This window comes from Marmota flaviventris, chromosome 4 (assembly GCF_047511675.1).
Source record: "Marmota flaviventris isolate mMarFla1 chromosome 4, mMarFla1.hap1, whole genome shotgun sequence".
NCBI lineage: Eukaryota > Metazoa > Chordata > Mammalia > Rodentia > Sciuridae > Marmota > Marmota flaviventris.
The window spans coordinates 50,823,173-50,844,706 of NC_092501.1; the positions used below are offsets into that span (position 1 = coordinate 50,823,173).

The window sequence follows — 21,534 nt, forward strand, 5'->3', positions numbered from 1 at the left end:
TACTTAGCATTTTTTTTAACTTTATGTTTAGACTCCTCGCAGACAAAAAAAGCTGTTTTGCCGCTACCATGATGGAAACCGGAATCCTAAATTTATTCTGGCTCCCGCCAAACAAGAGGATGAGTGGGACAAACCTCGTATTATTCGTTTCCATGATATTATTTCTGATGCAGAAATTGAAATCGTCAAAGATCTAGCAAAACCCAGGGTAAATTCTTTTTCTTTTTTTCTCCTCAGTTTACTGTACCTGCCTATAATTTTTCCTTTGTAAGATAATAGAAAGGATAATTGATAAGGCAATAACTTCACAGATAGTTTTAGATATTATCACTTAAACATAATGGAGTTGTTAATTATGCTCTATGTATACCAGTTTTTCTGTTATCAAAACAAGTAATTCTGAAACTGAATTATGAAAATTATAGATGAGATTTTTATTCACACTGTTCACACTTAACAAATCTCTTTCACTGTCTTACTGAAGAACTTTTCCATATATTTTGTAGTCTTAATAACTGCAGAGGTCAAAACTTAACTTTTAAAAATATCTTCTTTTTAAAAAAAAAGACTTTTGAAATATTTTCATTCCCTTTTAGACACATTAATACCAGAAAAATATAATTGGGCACAAGAATCATGCTAATTTTTAAAGGTTGACATCATAGTTTTTTGACTTTAACCTATCTTGATAAGAAAAATAATTTAACATAGGTTAAAACCCAGTCCTACAAACTATTCAGAATAGAAGTTCTTTTTTTGTGTGATAATGTGGGAAAGGATAGCCTTTATGCTCTCGCCTTTTTTTTTTTTTTTTTTTTTTTTATCAGCTTGCTCTTAAAACAGTTCATCTTATTGATAGTAAACTACAAACTGCTGTCAGTTTCAGAAAGATTTTGTTAAATCGTGGGCATATTTTTATTTACTTGTTTACACAGGGATTGGTGAATTTTTTTTCTGTAACGGTCAAGATAGAAAATACTTTTTAGGCCTTATAGGCAACTCAACTTTGTCATTGCAGTGTAAAAACAGCCAAAGAAAATATATAAAGTGTGGCTTTAAAATACATGAATGTGGTTATATTACAAGAAAATTTTATTTCTAAAAATAAAATTGCTCACCCCTGTTATATCATAAAGGTAATTATGTGGGTATGTGTACTGCAAAATTAACTTTGAATTTTTTAAGTTTGATTACTTTTCCAAATTGGTATTTTTTAGTCAGAGATTACATTGTAACTGAAATGACTGGTCTAATGCAGATGGGCACTCTCCACTGAAATTTTTATAAATCTACTATCAAAATGCTACTTATAACTACATCATATTCTGTTATTTTCTTCCTGTTTTAGTCCTTTATTTGTGGTCAGTAAACTTAGTTTACTAAATTATCTTGGTAGAATATTAAGAATTCATCTCTGGATTTGAAGGCTCTGTATTCAGAGATTCCGTAGTTTGGATTTTTTTAATAATAAAATTTCATACTCTTTTGTTAACCTCAGAAACACCCTTTTATTTTAAAAAAAGAAGTTTGAGATAATAGTCTATGGCCATGCCACCCTGAATGCACCCGATCTCGTCTGAAATAATATCTTGGCTGTCATCTTTTATGAGTTCTTTTCATCTGCCTTTCTCCTCAGTCCAAAATTATTTCACTGTATATGTTAAGTGGATGTCTTGAAGGAGGAAAGATTGACCTTAAAATGAATTCTAAACAGTATTAGTGTTTGTAAATAGTTCTGTCACTAAAAATTAAAATCAGAGAATTTGGAATAGATCACTAATTGTAAATAGCCATTCTTATAGCTTTAAGTTATGCTTTAAATTTTAGAAATTTCTCTTTTCCTCACTGTCAGATCCTCTAACCATTGAAAGAAATTTATATTCCAATCTCTTTTGTAATCCTTTATTCATACAACATAAAAGCACATAAAATAATAATTTTTTTAAAAAAATACAAAATCCTAAGAAACCAACTGACTTTCACTGCTCAACACAAGGTGAATGGAAGTGTATGGAGTTATTTCCTCTACTTACTCTCCTTTCAAAACAAAACACCAGAATTCTGACTGGTTGGATAAATGTGATTCATTTTTTGTCTTGTAATGCAATTGTTTTGATGGTTGGCTTCACAGCTGAGGCGAGCCACCATTTCAAACCCAATAACAGGAGACTTGGAGACGGTACATTACAGAATTAGCAAAAGGTAAGAGATGTGTATGCTGCATATTTTGCCCTCTAATGAGTGTTTTGTACATCCTACAGGAATTTTTATTCATTTAAGGGAAATAGGTCATTTTCAGTCTCCAGCTCAAGTTGCCACCTTATATATAAACAGGATAACACACAGATAAACTGCTCTGTGTTTCACAGGCTTTTCCCTTTAACTAGAAGTTCTCTTTTCAATTGTTAGTTGTTTTGTTATGTTTAGGGAATTAGTAGCTTTGTATCTTAAGATCAGGTATCAAATATCCAGGAAATGGCCTGATACTTGTTTTCTTTTCCCCACTTTGCTGCTTTTTCTTTATTTCCTTCATTAGCAGCCTGGTTAATCTGGGAATAGACTTTGCTTATGCATTTCTCTGGCATTCCTAAGTGCTGCAGTGATTCACATCATCTTTCATGGTGATTGTGTTGGCATTTACCCTTACATCTTATAAAGATTACTTTGTCATTACAAAGTAATGTATTTCTCCTGTTGGAGTATTTTGTTTAAAAAAAAAAAAATTGCTGACTCAAAAGTTGGCAATGGAAAGAACAGAGTTATGCTTCTGAACTCAAGCTTCCAAAAATTACTTCTGAACTTAATTGCCTTTTACTTTGCAGAGACAGTGAAAAACAGTTATCTTGGTGAGAGTTTTTTAAAATGTACTTACAGGGCTGGGGTTGAAGCTCAGTGGTAAAGCACTTGCCTAGCATGGGTGAGGCACTGAATTCAATCCTCAGCTTCACATAAATAAAAAATAAAGATTAAATTCTTTAAAAAAAAAAATGTACTTACAGAGACTATTTTTCCCCCCAAATATTTGAAGAACATTAAACTTCTGGATCTGGGAAAATGCCTGTGAAATCCAGTGCCAAAAATCATTTACATACAGTTTCAAATGATTTTTTTTTTAAAGTGAAAGGACAATAAATCTACAACATAGAATCTGTCAACAACCCTTTTTTCTCTTGATTTAGAAGTGGCTCTTCTTATTGCCACCTTTCTAAATGTTTTTTGCTGATTTGAAACTATATCTACCATCCAGACCAATCTGAATCCTTCCAATCACCTGTGGCTTGGCAAAACAAAAGAAAAGGAATAAAGTCCAAAATTGCCTGCTACTGGAGTAAGTCCTTGTCCTTTCTTTTTTTTTCTTTTTTCTTTTTTTTTGTAGCTGAGCCGAGCTACAGTACATGACCCTGAGACTGGAAAATTGACCACAGCACAGTACAGAGTATCTAAGAGGTAAGGGAGTAATGGAGAGAACTTTGGTCATATTTGGACCATTTTCTTTCTTGAATTTAATTTTCACAAAATCCTTGATATGGTTTCTGAGACCTCAGCTGTTAAGTGTAGGTATTTGATGACATCTGTGCTTGAATTTTTATGATGGACCAATAAACAGACATGGTTATGGGGCAGTTGATGACATTTTCCAAAGTAATTTATTAGATTACAGAGTGCCTGGTAAGGCTCCTAAACTCTTTAACTTATATGTAAAGTTTGTATTCTCATATTGAAGTAAGAGAAGATCCCGAAGACTCTCCATAGAATAGGGCCTAATTTGGACTCTATTATAAATAAGAGTTAATCTCTAGTTCACATGGTAGCTGTAAGTATTAAGAAAGTAAACACCTTGAGTTATTACATAAGGAAACCTTTGCAAGTCAGTTTTAGATTCCTTGCTTTTGACAATATTTAAAGAGACTCTGATTATTAGCTGATAGATCACTGGAATGATTTTTAAGAATATATAATTTAGAAGCAAGCACAGAGGCACACACTTGTAACCCAGCAATTCGGGAGGCTTAAGCAGGAGGATTATAAATTCAAGGGCAGCCTCAGCAATTTAGTAAGGCCCTATCTCAAAAAGAACTGGGATGTACTTCAATGGTAAAGCGCTCATGGGTTTAATTCCCAGTACCAAAACCAAAATAACACCAATATTTCATTGTGACAGAATGAAATCATTTGAAATTATTTATGAAAATTTTAGTTGTCAACTAAAAATTATGCAAAGAATTACATAGATTTTTAACAATTATTTTACAAATAATTGTTAAATAATTTTAAAGATTAGATAATACATTCATGAACATTTTCTGTTTTTTGAGCATATATTTATGTCCTTCATGTACTAACCTTAACATCACCATATACATATTCTAGTTTCCTACCTGTCTCTACCCTATACCACTACTTGTCCTCTTGCCCAGTAAGAATAGGGAAGAAAAGGTTTTTTTCTCACCTCTCACTAGGTTATGGCTGAGTCACTACAACCAAAGAGATTAATAAGAGCATCCAAATTTATTTAATAAAGTGTTACATTACATTAAAGCCTTTAGAAAAGCATGATTGGACAAAGTAGCATATGATCTAATGGTGATAAACAAGAGTGAATTTAACAAGGCCTGTTTGTTCAGATACTTCTTGGCATCTCTGTATCTTTAAGGATAAGAATAAGTTCTTTTCCTTCAGGTATAAAGGAGGGTATCTTTGGAATGAAAATATTTTTATTTTGAGGAAGGTCAGAGAATTATTTTATGGCCTGTTTTATGGGTAAAGAATAGGAGGAGGTCAGAGATTTTCTGGCTTTGCTATTTCCTCATATGCCAGGTGCCATATTTTGGAGTAGAGCATCCAGAACTCGATCAGAAGACATGAAGAAAATTTAAATTTGCTTTAATATGATTTTGATTTAATTGTAGGAGCCATTTGTCTTTCAGGAACACCAGTAGATGGTAACGATTTGCAGAAACCAACTTGGGTAGACATGTTCTGAGAATAATTTATAGTGCTTCTGATCACTGTTATTAACCTGATTTTAAGTTATACTAATTTTCCATTGTATTACAGAACCTTGTTCATTTCCACAAAAATGAACCCCTTCTTTAAAAAAAAGAAAAACAAGTTGTTAGGTAATTCATCAGAGATGATTGCATGGTTTTAGACATTTTTTACTATCATAAAATTTATAAGTACTTAATTCTTCACATTTGGATGTTTCTAGGAAGCATATAAAACAACATTTAATAAGTTAAGGGTTTTTGAAGACATTTCTTGGAAATTTTCTATTTATATAATTATATACATATTATATATATTATAATTTCTATTATATTGTATGTATAAAATCTATATATATGCATATATGCATGTGTGTATGTATATATGTATATGTATGTGTGTATATACATACAAGCCCACAAATCTTTTGTAGGTGGTACTGGTGATTGAACCCCAGGGCCTTGTACATACTAGGCAAGCACTATACCACAGAGCTACATCCCCTAGTCCTATGTTGTGTTTATATATATATATATATATATATATATATATATATATAAAATAATTTTTTTTTTAGATGTTGACGGACCTTTATTTTATTTGTTTATTTATATGTGGTGCTGAGAATCGAACCCAGTGCCTCACACATGCTTGGCAAGTGTCCTACTACTGAGCCACAACTCCAGCCCCCTGATGTTTTATATTAACAAATAAAAATCTGTTTTTTCTATTTTGAAAATTTATTTTAAAGCTATGTGGAGTCATTTGCCACCCATCACTGTAAATCTTAATTTTGAAAATTCCTGTAAGTGAAATAAATATTTTCTCTTGTATAAGAAAAAGGCATCTCAGGTAATAAATGGAAGAAAATTTATGTGTTCTGATGTCTGTTAATATAATGCTTTCTTTTGCTCTGGGAACATCTGTATTCTGAAAATTTCTGGAAGGTGATTTCAAATAACTGTATTTTGAGAAATATCTAAGAGAGTACATTATCTTCTGTGGAAGTAAAATTTATTCTAGCATTCCAGCAAATGGAATTTTCTTTGGCAAAATATTTTTGAAAGTTCTTTATAATTTAAAACATGATTTAAGCCAGGCATGCTAGTGCACACCTGTAGCCCCAGCTACTCAGGGTCATCTCACATAATTGCTTAGAGCCTTGCTAAATTGCAGAAGCCTCCTAAATTGCAATGCCTGGCTAAGAAATTGAAGTTTTGAAAGGTAAACGTTCAGTTACATGTTCTGAAAAGACAAATTAGATGAGCTTATAAAGTTCGGTTGAAGTAATATAAATAGTGATATATATAATAAACAACAATCTATTTAAAGTGGTAGAAAAATCTTCTGTGATTTCGTGAATTATTCTTTTTTTTTTTCTTATTTTTTTTTTTTTTTTTTAGAGAGAGAGGGAGAGAGAGAATTTTTTAATGTTTTATTTTTTAGTTTTCGGTGGACACAACATCTTTGTTTGTATGTGGTGCTGAGGATCCAACCCGGGCCGCACACATGCCAGGCGAGCGCGTTACCGCTTGAGCCACATCCCCAGCCCTTGGTGAATTATTCTTAGAAATGATTTTAATTTCTTTGCTCTGAAGTAATGTTTTCCTACAATATGACATTTATGATACCAAATAAAATGTTTATATTATGCTCAGAATTTAGTTTACCATGCTAATAAGGAGCAGATCCAGATATAAAAGTACTTTTACAATATGTAAGCATTACAAATAATTTTAAATAATTTCAGATTTTTTAAAATTTTAACATAATCTTAGCTTAAATTTTTAACAACACTGCCCTTTAATGGGTTGAACAGTGGTTCTCAGACTAAGAACTGAAATGGACAGATCTGTATGTAGTCTTGTTAATAGTAGAATAATTAACAAGACTACAGATCTGTCCATTTCAATCTGAGAACCACTGTTAACAACAGTTTGTTAACCATAGAGCACTTGAAGAACTGTTGGAATTTTTGCCCCCTGGCATTTTGAGCCCCAAATTACAAAGGCAAAAGATAATTTGCATAGTGATTTTTATATTAGCTAATTGTACATAGTTAATTTTCACATCTGTGTTGTGTTAGAAGGAGGCAGTGATGGTGTTCAAACTATATTACTGACATTTGTAACAATCTCCAAAACCTCCAAAATGGTTTTATTCACTTGTGCTTGTTTAGTGTGAGAATATTGTTTGTCAATAAAGCATTATTGTGATTTTTAAAAAAATTATGTTAAAAATGATAATGTAAAAAAAAAATAGTACCCTAATTAAATGTACGACTTGGCTAATAAGTTTGTCTTTAAGGCCAAAAGGAAGATATTTGGGGGAATTTAGTTTTTTTTGTTTGTTTTTACTATTGTTTTAGTTTGCACTGGACCTTTATTTTATTTATTGATATGTGGTGCTAAGAATCGAACCCAGTGCCTCACACATGCTAGGAAAGTGCTCTGCCACTGAGCCACAACCCCAGCCCTGGGCAATTTAGCTTTTAATGGAAGTTAGGGATTTGTATGAAGTTATTTGAAGCAAAATTTTTTTTTTTCCTCCTGGCACTAAACTGTGTTATGGGGAAAACACTATAACTTAGTTGACATTTTCTAATACAGTTGTACAAAAAAAAAAAAAAAAAAATCTTCAAATGATTGTTTTTGTTTCCTACTGGGGGTTGAGCCACCCAGGGGCACTTTACCATTGAACTACATCCCCAGCCCTTTTTATTTTACTGTGATTCACTAGGTTGCTGAGAGTCTTGCAAAATTTCTGAGGCTGATCTTGAACTTATGATCTTCATTCCTCAGCCTTCTAAGTAGCTGGGATTAGATGCCCAGCTTCAAATGATTTTTTTCCTATTAAAATAAATTCTAGGGCTGGGATTGTGGCTTAGCGGTAGAGCCCTCGCCTAGCATGTGCGAGCCTCTGGGTTTGATCTCAGCACCACATAAAAATAAAATAAAGATATTGTGCCCAACTTCAACTAAAAAATAAATAAATAAATTCTGTAATCTTATTTACTTATTTCTAAATTATTTTTTTCTTTTTATTTTCTGCAGTGCTGGGAATCAAACCCAGGGCTTTGTACACACTAGGCAAGTGCTGTACTACTGAACTACATCCCCACCCCTAAATAACTTTACATATTAATTTAGGTAAAGCACTGGGTACTAGAAAAAAGAAACCATGATTTCTGATGATTAAATTAAATGCAGGAATAACAGCTAGATTTTTAAATTACCTGATAGGTCTATAGTAATGTCTGCAAAGATATATTTGCAGGATTGATTCCCATGTGTCATTCATTTTCCTCTGCAGTGACTACAATAGAATCACGGTTAAAATGACAAGTTTTTTTTTTTAACCTGTAATCATTATTGGCTTTAACGGCTAAGCTCCAAACCTTCCATTGAGATCTTTTATAATCAGAAGTGCAAATTTTAAAAGTTTTAAGAAAATTTAAACTATTAAAATTATTTTTGCCTTTATGATTGACAAAGAATAAAAAGATTGATGTTAAGTATTTATGAAATAAGCAGGTATAAATCAGTGCAGCTTTTTAAAAGGACAATTTGATATAGTTTTTCAGAATATAAAAGTTGTAGCAATTCTACATCTGGGAATTTATCCAGAGATATTCCCACAAATGTGCAAATATATATACATATACGTATATATATATATACGTATATATATATACGTATACGTATATATATACATATACGTATCGTATACGTATATATATACGTATACGTATATATATATATACGTATACGTATATATATATATACGTATACGTATATATATATACGTATATATATATACGTATACGTATATATATACGTATATATATGTATATACGTATATATATACATATATATACGTATATATATACATATATACATATACATATATATATACGTATATATATATACGTATATATATACATACATGTATATATGTATATATACATATATATATATGTATATATATACATATATACATATATATATATAAATTTTATTACAATAATGCTGCTATAAATATTTACAAGATTTGTAGGAACAAACATTTTAAATTTCTTGAGTTTATACCTAGAAGTGAAATTGCTGATTCATATGGTAACTCTGTTAAACTCTTTGAGAAACTGTCAGGCTGTTTTCCAAAGTGGCTGTCCCATTTTATAGTCCCACCAACAATTTATTAGGTTTCTAGTTTTTCCAGATTTTTTTTTACTGTATCAGAAAAAAATTTTTTATGCATCCACAGATTCAATCAAGAGATGGAAAGGTAACTTATAGAATATTTACAAATCATTTTTCTGATAAATGAGATATTTGGTAAGAATGGAAGTGACTGCTAATGAGCACTGAGTTTCTTTTGTGGTGGTAAAAATGTTCTGGAATTAAGTATTGGTAATGATTGTACAGCTCTATGTATATATCAAGAACCACTAAATTGTATAAATTTTTTTTAAAAAGGTTTTTGATGTCTATCATGTCTAGTGATTGACATACTTGTGCCTGGATTTTTTTTTTTTTTTTTTGTACTAGGAATTTAATCCAGGAGTGCTGAACCACTGAGCTACATTTCTCCAGACCTTCTTATTTTTTTCATTTAGAGACAGGGTTTTGCTAAATTGCCTAGGGCCTCTCTAAGTTGCTGAGGCCGGCTTTGAACTTGCAATCCTCCAGCCTCAGTTTCCAAAGTCCCTGGGATTACCGGTATAGGCCACAGCCCCTGACTTGTTACTGTCTTTTTGATCGTAGCCATCCCAGTAGAGGTTAAGTGTTATATCTTATGGTGGAGTGTGGTTTTTGTTTTTTGTTTTGAGATGGGGTCATGCTGTGCTATACAGGCTGGCTTGAACTCCTGGCAACCTTCCCACCTCAGTCTCCCAATAGCTGGAACTACAGACACACACCTTTGATTTTTTGAGATAGGGTTTTGCCCTGTTGTCCAGGCTGGCCTTGAACCTGTGATTCTCCTGTCTCAGCCTCTGGAGTAGCTGGGATTAGAAACGTGTCATCACACCTGACTCTTTCATACATCTTGAGTAAAATATTTTTTAATATAGTGTGAAGTTTTCTTCTTTGAATGTAGCTATCCAGTGTTCCATGACCATTTGTTGAATATAACAAACATTTCTTTTTGTTTTTGTAATTTTACATGAGTAAAGTGAGAGCTTTGAAAACTTTCTAGAAGAGCAAAAAAAATGAAAGTTTTTTTTTTTTCCTCTTGGTAGCAGGAGACTTTACAGTGAAGAATAAAAAGCAAGCACTAGAGTGGGGTGTGGTGGCACATGCCTATAATTCTGGCTACTCAGTGAGGCTGAGACAGGAGAATCTCAATTTCAAGGCCAGACTCAGCAACTGTATGAGACTATGTCTCAAAATAGCTCAGTGGTAAAGTGCTCTTGGGTTCATTCTCTAGTACCAAAACAAACAAGCATTGGCAAGGAGGAGATTAAAGATAAAAAGGGAGGCTACAGCTGCTAGAATAAGGTATGTGATACTAGGATAGACTCAAAAGCATCATAGAAAAGTCTGCTTCTGGGGATTGGGGATTTAGCTCAGTGGCAAATTGCTTTCCTAGCATGTGCAAGGCCCTGAGTTTAGTTCTCAGCCCAAAAGGGGAGGTGGGGGGAGTATGCCTCTGTAAGGCAGAAGGAAATGATTCCACTAAAGTATAAGAAAAAGATAGGCCTAGACACTTAAATTGGTGGTAGCAAGGAAGGAGAGTGAAGATATCAGAAGTCAGGTTCTTTTTGGGTAACAGATTTTTGAGGTAATAGTTTTCTAGGATAGAATAGGAACAGTTATCAAGATGTGTTAATTTGAAGCTTTCTTAGAATATTTGTCAGTTTTGCATTGCCGCTAACTATAAGTCAGTTGCTGATTGCTTATTAAATTTAAAAAATCCATCAAATTCTTAATATTTATTACCTGTATGTTACCTATATAATTTACAATAATACTCTTTTATTCTTCCCATTCTGCTCACTAAGGAAACCTACTCAGCCAGTCCTGATAAATTTATAAGAGATCAACAGACAAAGAAATTTGGTAAAATAAGATAAATCTTGGATTTGTTTTAAGAAGTGTACAGAATATGTTCATTCATTTAGCAAATATTTACTAAGCATCTACTATATGCCAGACATTGTAGGTTCTATAGTTGTACTGGTGAGCAGAAACAGGCATCATTTATATGTATTTGGAAATAAGAGTCAATTTAACATATCTACTATAGTCAAATAACAAATAAATGTAAAATTATTACTGTGATTAATACTAGAAAGGAAGGATAGCATAGTACTATAAAAGCATATTTGAGGCAGAGCATCACCTGGAACTTGAGCAGCTGCATGTGGGAGATCTGGTGAAAGATGATGGCCAGGAACAAATTAGGAGGGCAGAAGTCCAGGAATGTATTTCACATAGCCAGCCAAAAAAACTTACGTTGACAAAGCTACAAGATTAAGGCTCAGCTGTAATACAAAATGGTGATGTATCACATTCCCCCCAAAAGATCAATAAATAAAATGTTTTATACAACAACAACAACAAAAGCATTTTGAAGCAGCAGCTTTCTCCACTTCCTAATGCTCATAGGTGGCCTTCCCTGATGTGCTTCAGGCTGCAGGCAGTTGCTAACTCCAAGATTCTTTAAAGGACTATGAGAAACCTAGGAGAGTTTTGGGTGTATAGCTGATGACACCCTCTATTATCCCAACTATCAAGCTGATTCATTTAGTAGCATCCAGCAGATGCCAAAGTCATTGTAGTTCCAGTATGTAGCAAAGGTGCCACAAAATAGATTGCTTTTGTGAAGAAGTCTTATTAACTTCAAGAAAACATTAAGAATATTTGCAGGCAAAAAACTTTGAGGGCTGGAGTTGTGGCTCAGTGGTAAAGCACTTACCTGGCATGTTTGAGGCACTGGGTTCGATTCTCAGCACTACATATAAACAAACACACAAATAATAAATAAAGGTCCATTGACAACTAAAAAAAATACATACACAAGAAAAAATACTTCTTCCCTCTTGGAAAGAAAAGGAGTGCCAGCAGAATATAAGTCCTTTAAGAAAATAGTCCTGAAGAGGATTCCCACCAGGATGGGACCCTTCTGATCCCTGTAGCCTGAGAATAGGGCATATGACCTGCAATAGATGAACCAGGCTGTGGCAGGTAATGTGTGTTAGCAGTTATTTCTGAAATAACTACAGGGATACATGGAGGTAGAAGCATTCAGAGCTGGATAGAAGAATTCTTTGAAGATGTAGTTACAGCATTCAGTTAATGAAGGGAGATTTAAATGAAAGTGTATATCTATTCTTAGTGTAGTGGCACAAAGGCTATTATTTGGGCATTCTATAGAGGGAGATATTCTTGAATGTGTTGATTACTTTGGTACAAAAACTAGGCACAAAGTGGAAAATAAAAGTTATTGAAAGATTGCAGATAACCTTGACTGACCACCCAACAGCATGCTGTGTCTGATATGCATCCCTCTAGAGACCTGTGCTGCAGAGCAATCTGACACAGTGTGAGACTGACAGATGTTTAGACTATAGGTAGTTTTATTGTACTCTTAACAAACATCCTGCTCTCTCCAACCTTGAAAAGGATTTCTAAGGCAAACCAAACTGTTCCTCAGAGTTTTTTCTTGAGTTTAGTTTTATTCTACTGGTAAAAGTAACTTACTTTTAGAATACATGTACATTCATATACAAGTGTATATGTGTATGTTAGGTTAACACATTAATGTATACAAGTGGAAAAAAGATCTCAGTTCAGTTTTTAAATCTAAGTAGAATGTTTTAAACTAAAACATTAATCCTCATTGAAGGTAAGTACAGTCATAAAAAAAAGTACTAAAATTCAGATCAAAATGTATAATGCTTATAAGCTCTTGTACCAAAATGAAAAACTAGTTTTAAGAACTTATTCAGAAACCTTGCTTTTTAGAAAACTGGAAGTATCTCAAAGAATTACTCCTAACAATCATGAATTGCCCATTTACTTTTTTAAAAAAATATTTTTTAGTTGTAGATGGACACAATATTTTATGTGGTGCTGAGGATCGAACCCAGGGCCTCACACATGCTAGGTGAGAGCTCTACCACTGAGCCACAACCCCAGCCCCCCATTTACTTTTGAAGGAATAAAATTTAGAAAATTGGAACAGCTGAATTTCATAATACTTCCCTACCTATAAATCTATATTATTTATTGTACTCCAAAAGAGAGTAAAACTGGGAGAGAAAACTGCAAGGTGTATTGTTGATATAACAGCTAAAATAGAGATGATTCTTAGTGTTCTACAACACAGTCCTAATCCTGCCAGTTGTTATTATATGATTTTATAATTGCCTTTAAGACAATGTCTTAGCAGTTGAGATGATGTTAATTGCTATTTACTATTTTTTTAAAAATGGTTCTACTGGATGCAGTGGGGTGGGGAATGGTTTTATTGGCCAGGTATGGTGGGGCAAGCCTGTAATCCCAGCTACATAGGAGGCTGAGGCAGGAAGACTAAAAGTTGGATGAATTAGACCTGTCTCAAAAAGCTAAAGGGGCTGGTGATGTAGCTCAGTGTTAGGTAGAACAAACCCTGGTTTCAAACCCTGATACCACACAACACACACGGTATTACTGAAATCAGTCCATATGATCAAAATCACTGACATCAGTCCATATGATCAAAAAGCCAAATATATTTTCCTTTGAAATTGATGTGAGAAATAGAAATTTTATAACAGTATTTATCCTCGCTTAATTCTAATAGGATGTTATTTATGCCAGTTTCATGTGATTAGCAAAAACTTCTGTCTCCTCCTCCTCCTTTCTTCCTTGTCTTCTTTAAAAAAAAAAAAAAGAGTATTAGAAGACTTGACTTTAGTCTGACAGGGAGAGAGGCCAAGAAAGGCTTCTCTGAAGAAGTGATATCTAAGGTGCTATCCACAGCCTTGATTTTGCAAAGCAAAAGAATATTCTGGGCAAAGAGAAAAGCATGGCACTAGCCTTAGGGCTAGAGGCGGCATGTTCCATAGGAAGTGGTGAAGTCCTGGGAGGGAGGTAGAAGGCTGTGGAGGAGGTGACTGTAAAGGAGCCAGACACTATAGGAATATCTGGAGAAGGAGTGTTTGAGGAAGAGTTTCCAGAAAGAATTAATACTGTCAAATGTTACCAAGGGGAGAAACAACAGGAATTAGTAAGTGTTATTAGATTTAGTAGCATGATAGGATTATGGGTAACATTATCAAGAGCAATTTAAATGGAGTGATAAGGGACTAAAACTAGATTAGAATGGATTTATGAGTCTGAAAAAGTTGATTAAGAGGGGAATAAGGTGTTGGGTAGCTGGTGAGAAGGAGACAACTGTGGGAATTTTTTTTTTCTATATTAATGAGACTTAAGCCCAGTTAAAAGATATGGGAATTATTAAGGAAGATGGGTTGTAGCACAACGGTAAGATGTTTGCATAGCATGTAGAAGGCCCTGGGTTCAGTTGCCAGCACCACAATTAAGGGCAGTGGGTATGAGAGAGAGAACAAGTTGATCATAGAGAGAAAGGCTAATCAGTTCCTGAGATGGAGGTAATGGAATCTAAAGGAAAAGGTAAGCCTTAGGTTAGCCTCTAGGAAACTAGAAGGAACAGGTGGATACAAATGTAGGCAAGTTGTGTGGTTTGTTCTCTGTTATTTGCAGAGTAAAGAAGAAGCTGGGTGGGTTGGGGTCCAGAATAGAGAAGGAAGTAAGAGTAAGGGCCCATTTGAAGTTGGTTTTCATGTTTTTTTAGTGGACCATATCTGCCCTATTTTGTGACTATGGTTTGGTGACATAGGTATAGCTTGGAGAAAAAAATTCATGCAGGATTGTTTTTCTCAGTTAAACTTAGTCCCATAGCAAGAATATTGTTAAAATGACAAACCATGGAATTAAACTTACCGAGAGGAGAAATGAAGAAAGAAAAGGGCCAATAGACTGGGCAAAAATATATGTGAAGGGGCTGAGCTGAAGCTCACTGGCAGAGCACTTGCCTAGTATTTGTGAGGCATTTGATCCTTAGCACTATAAAATACTAAACAAAGGCATGCTGTCCATCTACAACTATTAAAAAATGTTTTTAAAAATATATGTAAAGGGGATATAGTTGAATTTGGGGTTCTGTCATTTATGTTCTGGAAATTAAACCCAGCGCCTTATGGTGGAGTTATATTTTTAAAAATGGAAATACAGTTTTCATACTATAAAATTCACCCTTTTGAATGTGCATTCAAGGATTTTTAATCTTTTTAGTTGTATAGCTGTCACCATTATCTAATTCCAAAACATTTTTGTCCCCCCACCCCCAAAATATGAGTTATTCTCCATTCCCCCCCACCCTATTCTGGCAATCACTAATCTACATCTGTTGATTTACCTATTCTGTATATTTCATATAAGTGAAATCATATAATATGTGGCCATTTGAATCTAGCATCTTTCACTGAATATGCTTATAAGTTTTCATCCATGTTATAGCATGTGTCAGTACTTTCACAGCACAGTAAAGGTCCATTTTATGGATATATGCACACACACACCTCGGACATTGTGTTGTTACTTTTTTGGCTGTTAGTAATGCTGCTCTGAACATTTCTGTATGTAATATTTAATTTGCATAGATGGCTATAAGCTAATATGGTTACTCTTGGGTTTTTTTTTTTTCCTTTTGTGGTACTGGGAATTAAACTCATGAGGCACTTGACTACTGAGCTCCATCCCTAGCCCTTTTTATTTTGAGACAGGATCTTGCTAGGTTGTCAAGGATGACCTCAAACTTGCAATCCTCCTGCCTCAGCCTCCAGAGTAGCTGGGATCACAGGTGTGTGCCATTCTTCCGGGTAGTACTTGACATTTTTGAGGAAGTGCCAAGCTGTGTTCCACAATAGGTGGATCATTTTACATTCTCACCAGCAATGTATGAGGGTTCCAGTTTCTATAAATGCTTATCATCAGTTTGTTATAACTATCTTAGTGGGTGTGTTTGGATATTTTTATAAAACTTATTTAAATAAAGTAAATAAAATACATGAATTTGTTTCCTATAAAATATTACTATTATATACATATGACTAAAGACCCTTTGACCTCCACCCCAGTTTGTTCCTATACATTATATGAAACAGTTGTTTTCGGTTTAAATGTATTTTTCTAGAATTTTTAGAAATTGCTATTGTAAGCCAGAGCACAGTGATGCTTGCCCACAATCCAGCTACATGTGAGACTGAGGCAAGAGGATTGTTTGAGTCCAGGAGTTAACAGATTGGCCAGGAACATAGTGAGATGTTGTTTCAAGGAAAGAAATTCTCAGTGTGGTCTCTTTACATTAATCCAACAATTTTTATAGAAACACTAAAATGATAAAAATATTTTCCTTTCAGTCTCTAACTATAGAATGTGACATCCTTTAAAAAAATATATTCATGGGCTGGGGATGTGGCTTAAGCGGTAGCGCGCTCGCCTGGCATGCATGCGGCCCGGGTTCAATCCTCAGCACCACATACAAAGAAAGATGTTGTGTCTGCCAAAAACTAGAAAATAAATATTAAAAAAAAATTTCTCTCTAACTTTCTCTTTAGAAAAAAAATATATATTCATTAATAAAAAGCACAAACAAGCAAATCACCTAAATGCCTTTAAGCGTTTATAGTCCTATATGTTATGATTTTTAAAATTACAGCTCTTGCCAGGTGCAATGGCATATGATCACAGCTTGGGATGCTGAGGCAGGAGGATTACAAGTTCAAGGACAGCTTGGACAAGTTAAAGAGACCCTGTCTCAAAACAAGAAAAAGGGCCAGTTATATGCATCAGTGGTACAAAACCCCTGGGTTTAGTCCCCATTACTCTTGTTATGTGGGATTCATTCTACTGTCTTTCCCATTCCCCATTACAGCTCTTGATCTTCATGTAATAAAACAATATCAGTAAAACTAATATTCTCTTGTCCTTAGTGCTTGGCTTTCTGGCTATGAAGACCCTGTAGTGTCTCGAATAAATATGAGAATTCAAGATCTAACAGGACTCGATGTTTCCACAGCAGAGGAATTACAGGTAGGTAATCATATTTGCAAGTTATTTTTATAGTTCTTCAAGAAAGGCTTCAGATAAGAACTTTGGACACTGAACAGGCAGTTCTTTATTTGCATGATAGTTGGAAACTGTAAAAAGTAACTGTTGCCTGAAACCATGCAATGTGATTTTAATAATCAGTGGGAGAAATTATAATTGTTCTATGACCTTTGAATTTTGTCAAAACATGAAGTACTATTGAATATGAATGTACAAGGAAATGGAAAGTATGTGACACTAAAACTTACTAAGTACATTATAATTTTTTTTTTCATTCCCCAGGCTGTCTGGAGGGTAGCCACTATGAATTTTGACTTTTTAAAAATTTTTGAATTGAAATGTGATTCACATACCATAAAAATTTCACAATCCTAGCAAGAAACCCTAACCATGCCCTTTAAATAGTAATACCATATTCCCCCTCTCTGAACTTCTGGCAACCACTAGTCTTCCTTCTGTCTCTGAATTTGCTTTTGCTAGGTATTTTATATAAGTGGGATCGTCTAATATGTGACCTTTTGTATATTACTTCTTTCACTAAGCATTATATTTTCAAGGTTCATTCATGTGGAAGCATATATCAGTCCTTTATTCCTTTTTTTAAAAAATATTTTTTTAGTTGTAGTTGGACACAACACCTTTATTTTATTTATTTTTACATGGTGCTGAGGATCAAATCCAGTGCCTCGCACGTGCTTGGCGAGCATTCTACTGCTAAGCCACAACCCCAGCTCTTCTTTATTTCTTTTTATGGCACAATAATATTCCATTTTGTAGGTAGAATACATTTCATGTATCTGTTCATCACTTGATGGACATTTGGGTTGTTTCTACTTTGTTATTATGAATAACTGCAGTGATCATTTCATATACAGGTATTTTAAATCCTCTTGGGTATATGCCTAGGAGTTGCTGACTCATATGGTAACATTTTTTTTTGTTCTTTTTAATTATACATGACACAATGTAATTTGATGTATCATACATACATGGAGTATAACTTCCCATTTTTGTGGTTGTACATGATGGGAGTTACATTGATCATGTATTTGCATATGAACATAGGAAAGTTATGTGGGATTCATTCTACTGTCTTTCCCATTCCCCCTCCCTTCCCCATATTCCCCCATTCAATCCGCTGAACTTCTACTCTCCCACACACACATAATTGTGAGTCAGCATCCACATATCAGAGAGAATATTTGGCTTTTTGGGATTGGCTTATATCACTTAGCATGATAGCCTCCAGTTCCATCCATTTAACAGCAAATGCCATAACTTCATTCTTCTTTATGGCTAAGTAGTATTCCATTGTGTATATGTACTACATTTTCTTTATCATCTGCTGAAGGGCACCTGTATTGGTTCCATAGCTTAGATATTGTGAATTGAGCTGCTATGAACATAGATGTGGCTATATCACTATAGTATGCTGATTTTTAAGTCCTTTGGGTATATGCTGTGGAATGGGATAACTGGGTCAAGTAGTGGTTCCATTCCAGGTTTTCTAAGGAATCTCCATACTGCTTTCCAGAGTGGTTAGCGTTTGGGGATATACCAAATTGTTTTTCAAAGTGATTGAACCATTTTATGTTCTCAGTAGCCATATATGGGGGTTAAAGTTTCTTCACAACCTTAATAGTCGATATTGTCAGTCTTTGTTTTTTGTTTTTAGCATAGGTATCCTAATGAGTTTGAAGTACTGTCTCGTGTTTTTGTTTGCATATCCCTATTAGCTAGTGATAATGAACATCTTTTTCCTGTGCTGTTGGCCATTTACTATATCTTTTTGGGAAAAAAAAAAGAGGTTCAAATCTGTTGCCCATGTTCAGATCGAATTGTTTGTCAAGTGTTCTTTATATATTCTGGATACCAGTCCCTTTTCAGATGTGGTTTGCAAATATTTGCTCCCATTCTGTGAGCTGTCTTCACTCTAATGGCATCTACTGGCACAAATATTTTTAATTTTGATGGAATCTGATTTGTCAGGGTTTTATTGTTGTTTATGCTTTTTTAGAAATGATTGCCTAATGCAGGGTTATGAAGATTTACATTTGTGCATTTATCTAAGTGTTGTGTAGTTTTTATTTTCAGTACTGGAAATTAAACCCTCCTCCCTTGCCTTACAAATGCTAAGCACACACTGACACTGCGCTATACCACTGATCCCTAAGAATTTTATAATTTTCTCTCTTCCATTCAGGTCTTTGATTTTTGAATTAACTTTTGCATATGATATTGTGAGGTAGGCAATCAACTTCATTTCTTTCCTGTGGATATCAATTGTCCCAGAACCATTTATTGAAAAGACTGTTCTTTTCCTACTGAATTGTCTTGGCAAGTCACTTGTCATGATAATTTAAAACAAAAAATAACAGATGCACAGTGACCAGTCACTGACAGCCTTTGAAAGATTGGATATGACTGATTATTGATCATGATGTGTAGCTTTTATTTTACATAGTTACTTGTGGACTGAAGAAATAGCAGCAAAGTTTTACTTTATGCAATTACAGTTAATATACCATGGCAACTGAAATTTGAACTGTGTTTTAGGGTCCTGGTGTAGATAAGCCATAGTAAATGAGATTTAGAACTGTGTAAAGCAGAACTGCCTATATTTATATGTTCTTAAATTGTCATTTATTCTATGGTTATCTGATTATTATCATCAAAAAAAAACAAAAAAAAAAAACACTTTGTCGTCTTCTTCTCCAATCTTGTTTTTATTGTAACCTCCATAACCTTTATAACCTCTTCCAAGCAAATTGTGGATTTCTAACAGATTGGTTTGCAGTTTCTAACAGATTGGTCCACCTACTTAAAACAAAAATAAAATGTCCAGAATAATATACATGACTTGCACTTTCTGTGGGCAGTACTTCTAATTATGATCTCCTGTTTTGTCAGCAACACTCTTTTAGTTACATTCTCCTTTGGTTTTGTCAGCATTTTATGTTGTGATGGAGGGAATTAAGGAAGGCATCATTTTCCGAATAAAAAAACTAGATGTATCCAACATTACAAACATTGTAAATAGGAGAGCTGGAACATAAAAATTAGACCAAGTATCTTTTTTGTTGTTTTTTGGGTACTGGGGATTGAACTCAGGGGCACTCAACCATGAGCCATAATCCCAGCCCAATTTTGTATTTTTATTAGAGACAGGGTATTACTGAGCTGCTTAGCACCTCACTGAGGCTGGGTTTGAACTCTCGATCCCCCTTTCTCTTTCCCTCCCTCCCGAGCTGCTGGGATTACAGGCATGCGCCACTGCACCCAGCCCAGAACAAATATCTTATTTCCTTCTTTATCACACTGAGATATTGTCATAACCAACTGAAGTTGTTGGGGCCCTTCAGCAGAAATGACTAAATAGATGTAGACCTTTTCCCATTTTACCTTAGCAAAGAAAAAATATTCAAGGGCTGGGAATATAGCTCAAGTGGTAGAGTGCTTGCCTTGCATACACAAGGCCTGGGTTCAAAAAAAAGAAGAAGAAAAAATATTCAAGGAAAGGAATTTATTAAAGTACATTGGGAATTTGCTAGCATTTGGTGCTTTGAGAAACTTTTTTAAAATTTAAATTTCTAAGGAAAATGTATTTGTGAAAATAAATAGCAATCTCAAAATTTTAGTTTAAATTATGTATTTGGAAAAAGCATGTCTCTCAAATATGCTTAAGTGCTTCCTCACTGCAAAAGCAAAAGAGAAAATCACATTAACTAAGTTTCTAAAAATAGCACATAGTAGCTATCCTTAGTTTTTCATTCCTATTTTCTTTGGAATTCTCATTGACTTTAAATGCTTTTTTATTTCTCTTGAAGTTCCTAACCATATAAAAGGCCAAAATCGGGCTCACAGAATTTTTTTTTTTAAAGCATTAATGTTGACAGTTCTTTAATTCATACTTTATTTCTTCAGGTCGCAAATTATGGAGTTGGAGGACAATATGAACCCCATTTTGACTTTGCACGGGTAAGTAAAAGAAATGGAGATCTAACAAATCCACTGAAGCTTAGGTATTACATTGTTAAAGAAAAATTATTCATGACCCTTGTTAAAGATGAAGGCCGACTTAGTTCAATAGAGGACTGTTGAGTTAGATAAGTATAGGGACCACTGCAGTCAGATTTTGCAGTGAGGGAGAGCTTAACTCCAAATACAGTAAGGAAAAATGAAAAATTATGGAAGAGGTAAGAGAAGAATCTTGCTGCAGAAAGGGCAGAGAGATCATATTCACTTAGGGGATAAAAGATGAGGAACCTGATTAGATATTGAGGATGGGTAATCCTGGCTAAATTAACTTTAGCAGGATTCTTGCTTAAACGCAGAAGTGAACACAGAAGCCTGGAATTTGGGGCCTAGTTGAAGAGAGATTTTGGAGGGACCTGAGTAGAGTTGGTTGCCGCAGTCTGGCTGGGCA

General features: G+C 34.2%; 1 protein-coding gene across 2 annotated transcripts in view; it reads left to right on the plus strand.

The window, feature by feature from the left end:
- P4ha1 (prolyl 4-hydroxylase subunit alpha 1) overlaps positions 1–21,534 on the plus strand; it is a 67,673-nt gene that overhangs the window by 34,774 nt on the left and 11,365 nt on the right. Inside the window, exons 8-11 of one of the 2 annotated variants that reach the window (XM_071611181.1) lie at positions 32–208; positions 2,132–2,202; positions 16,991–17,090; positions 21,033–21,086. In XM_071611181.1, the coding sequence (XP_071467282.1) occupies positions 32–208; positions 2,132–2,202; positions 16,991–17,090; positions 21,033–21,086 (402 nt within the window). Of the gene's footprint in view, positions 1–31; positions 209–2,131; positions 2,203–3,376; positions 3,448–16,990; positions 17,091–21,032; positions 21,087–21,534 lie in introns of both variants that reach the window. The other variant, XM_027931225.2, reaches the window with a different exon arrangement.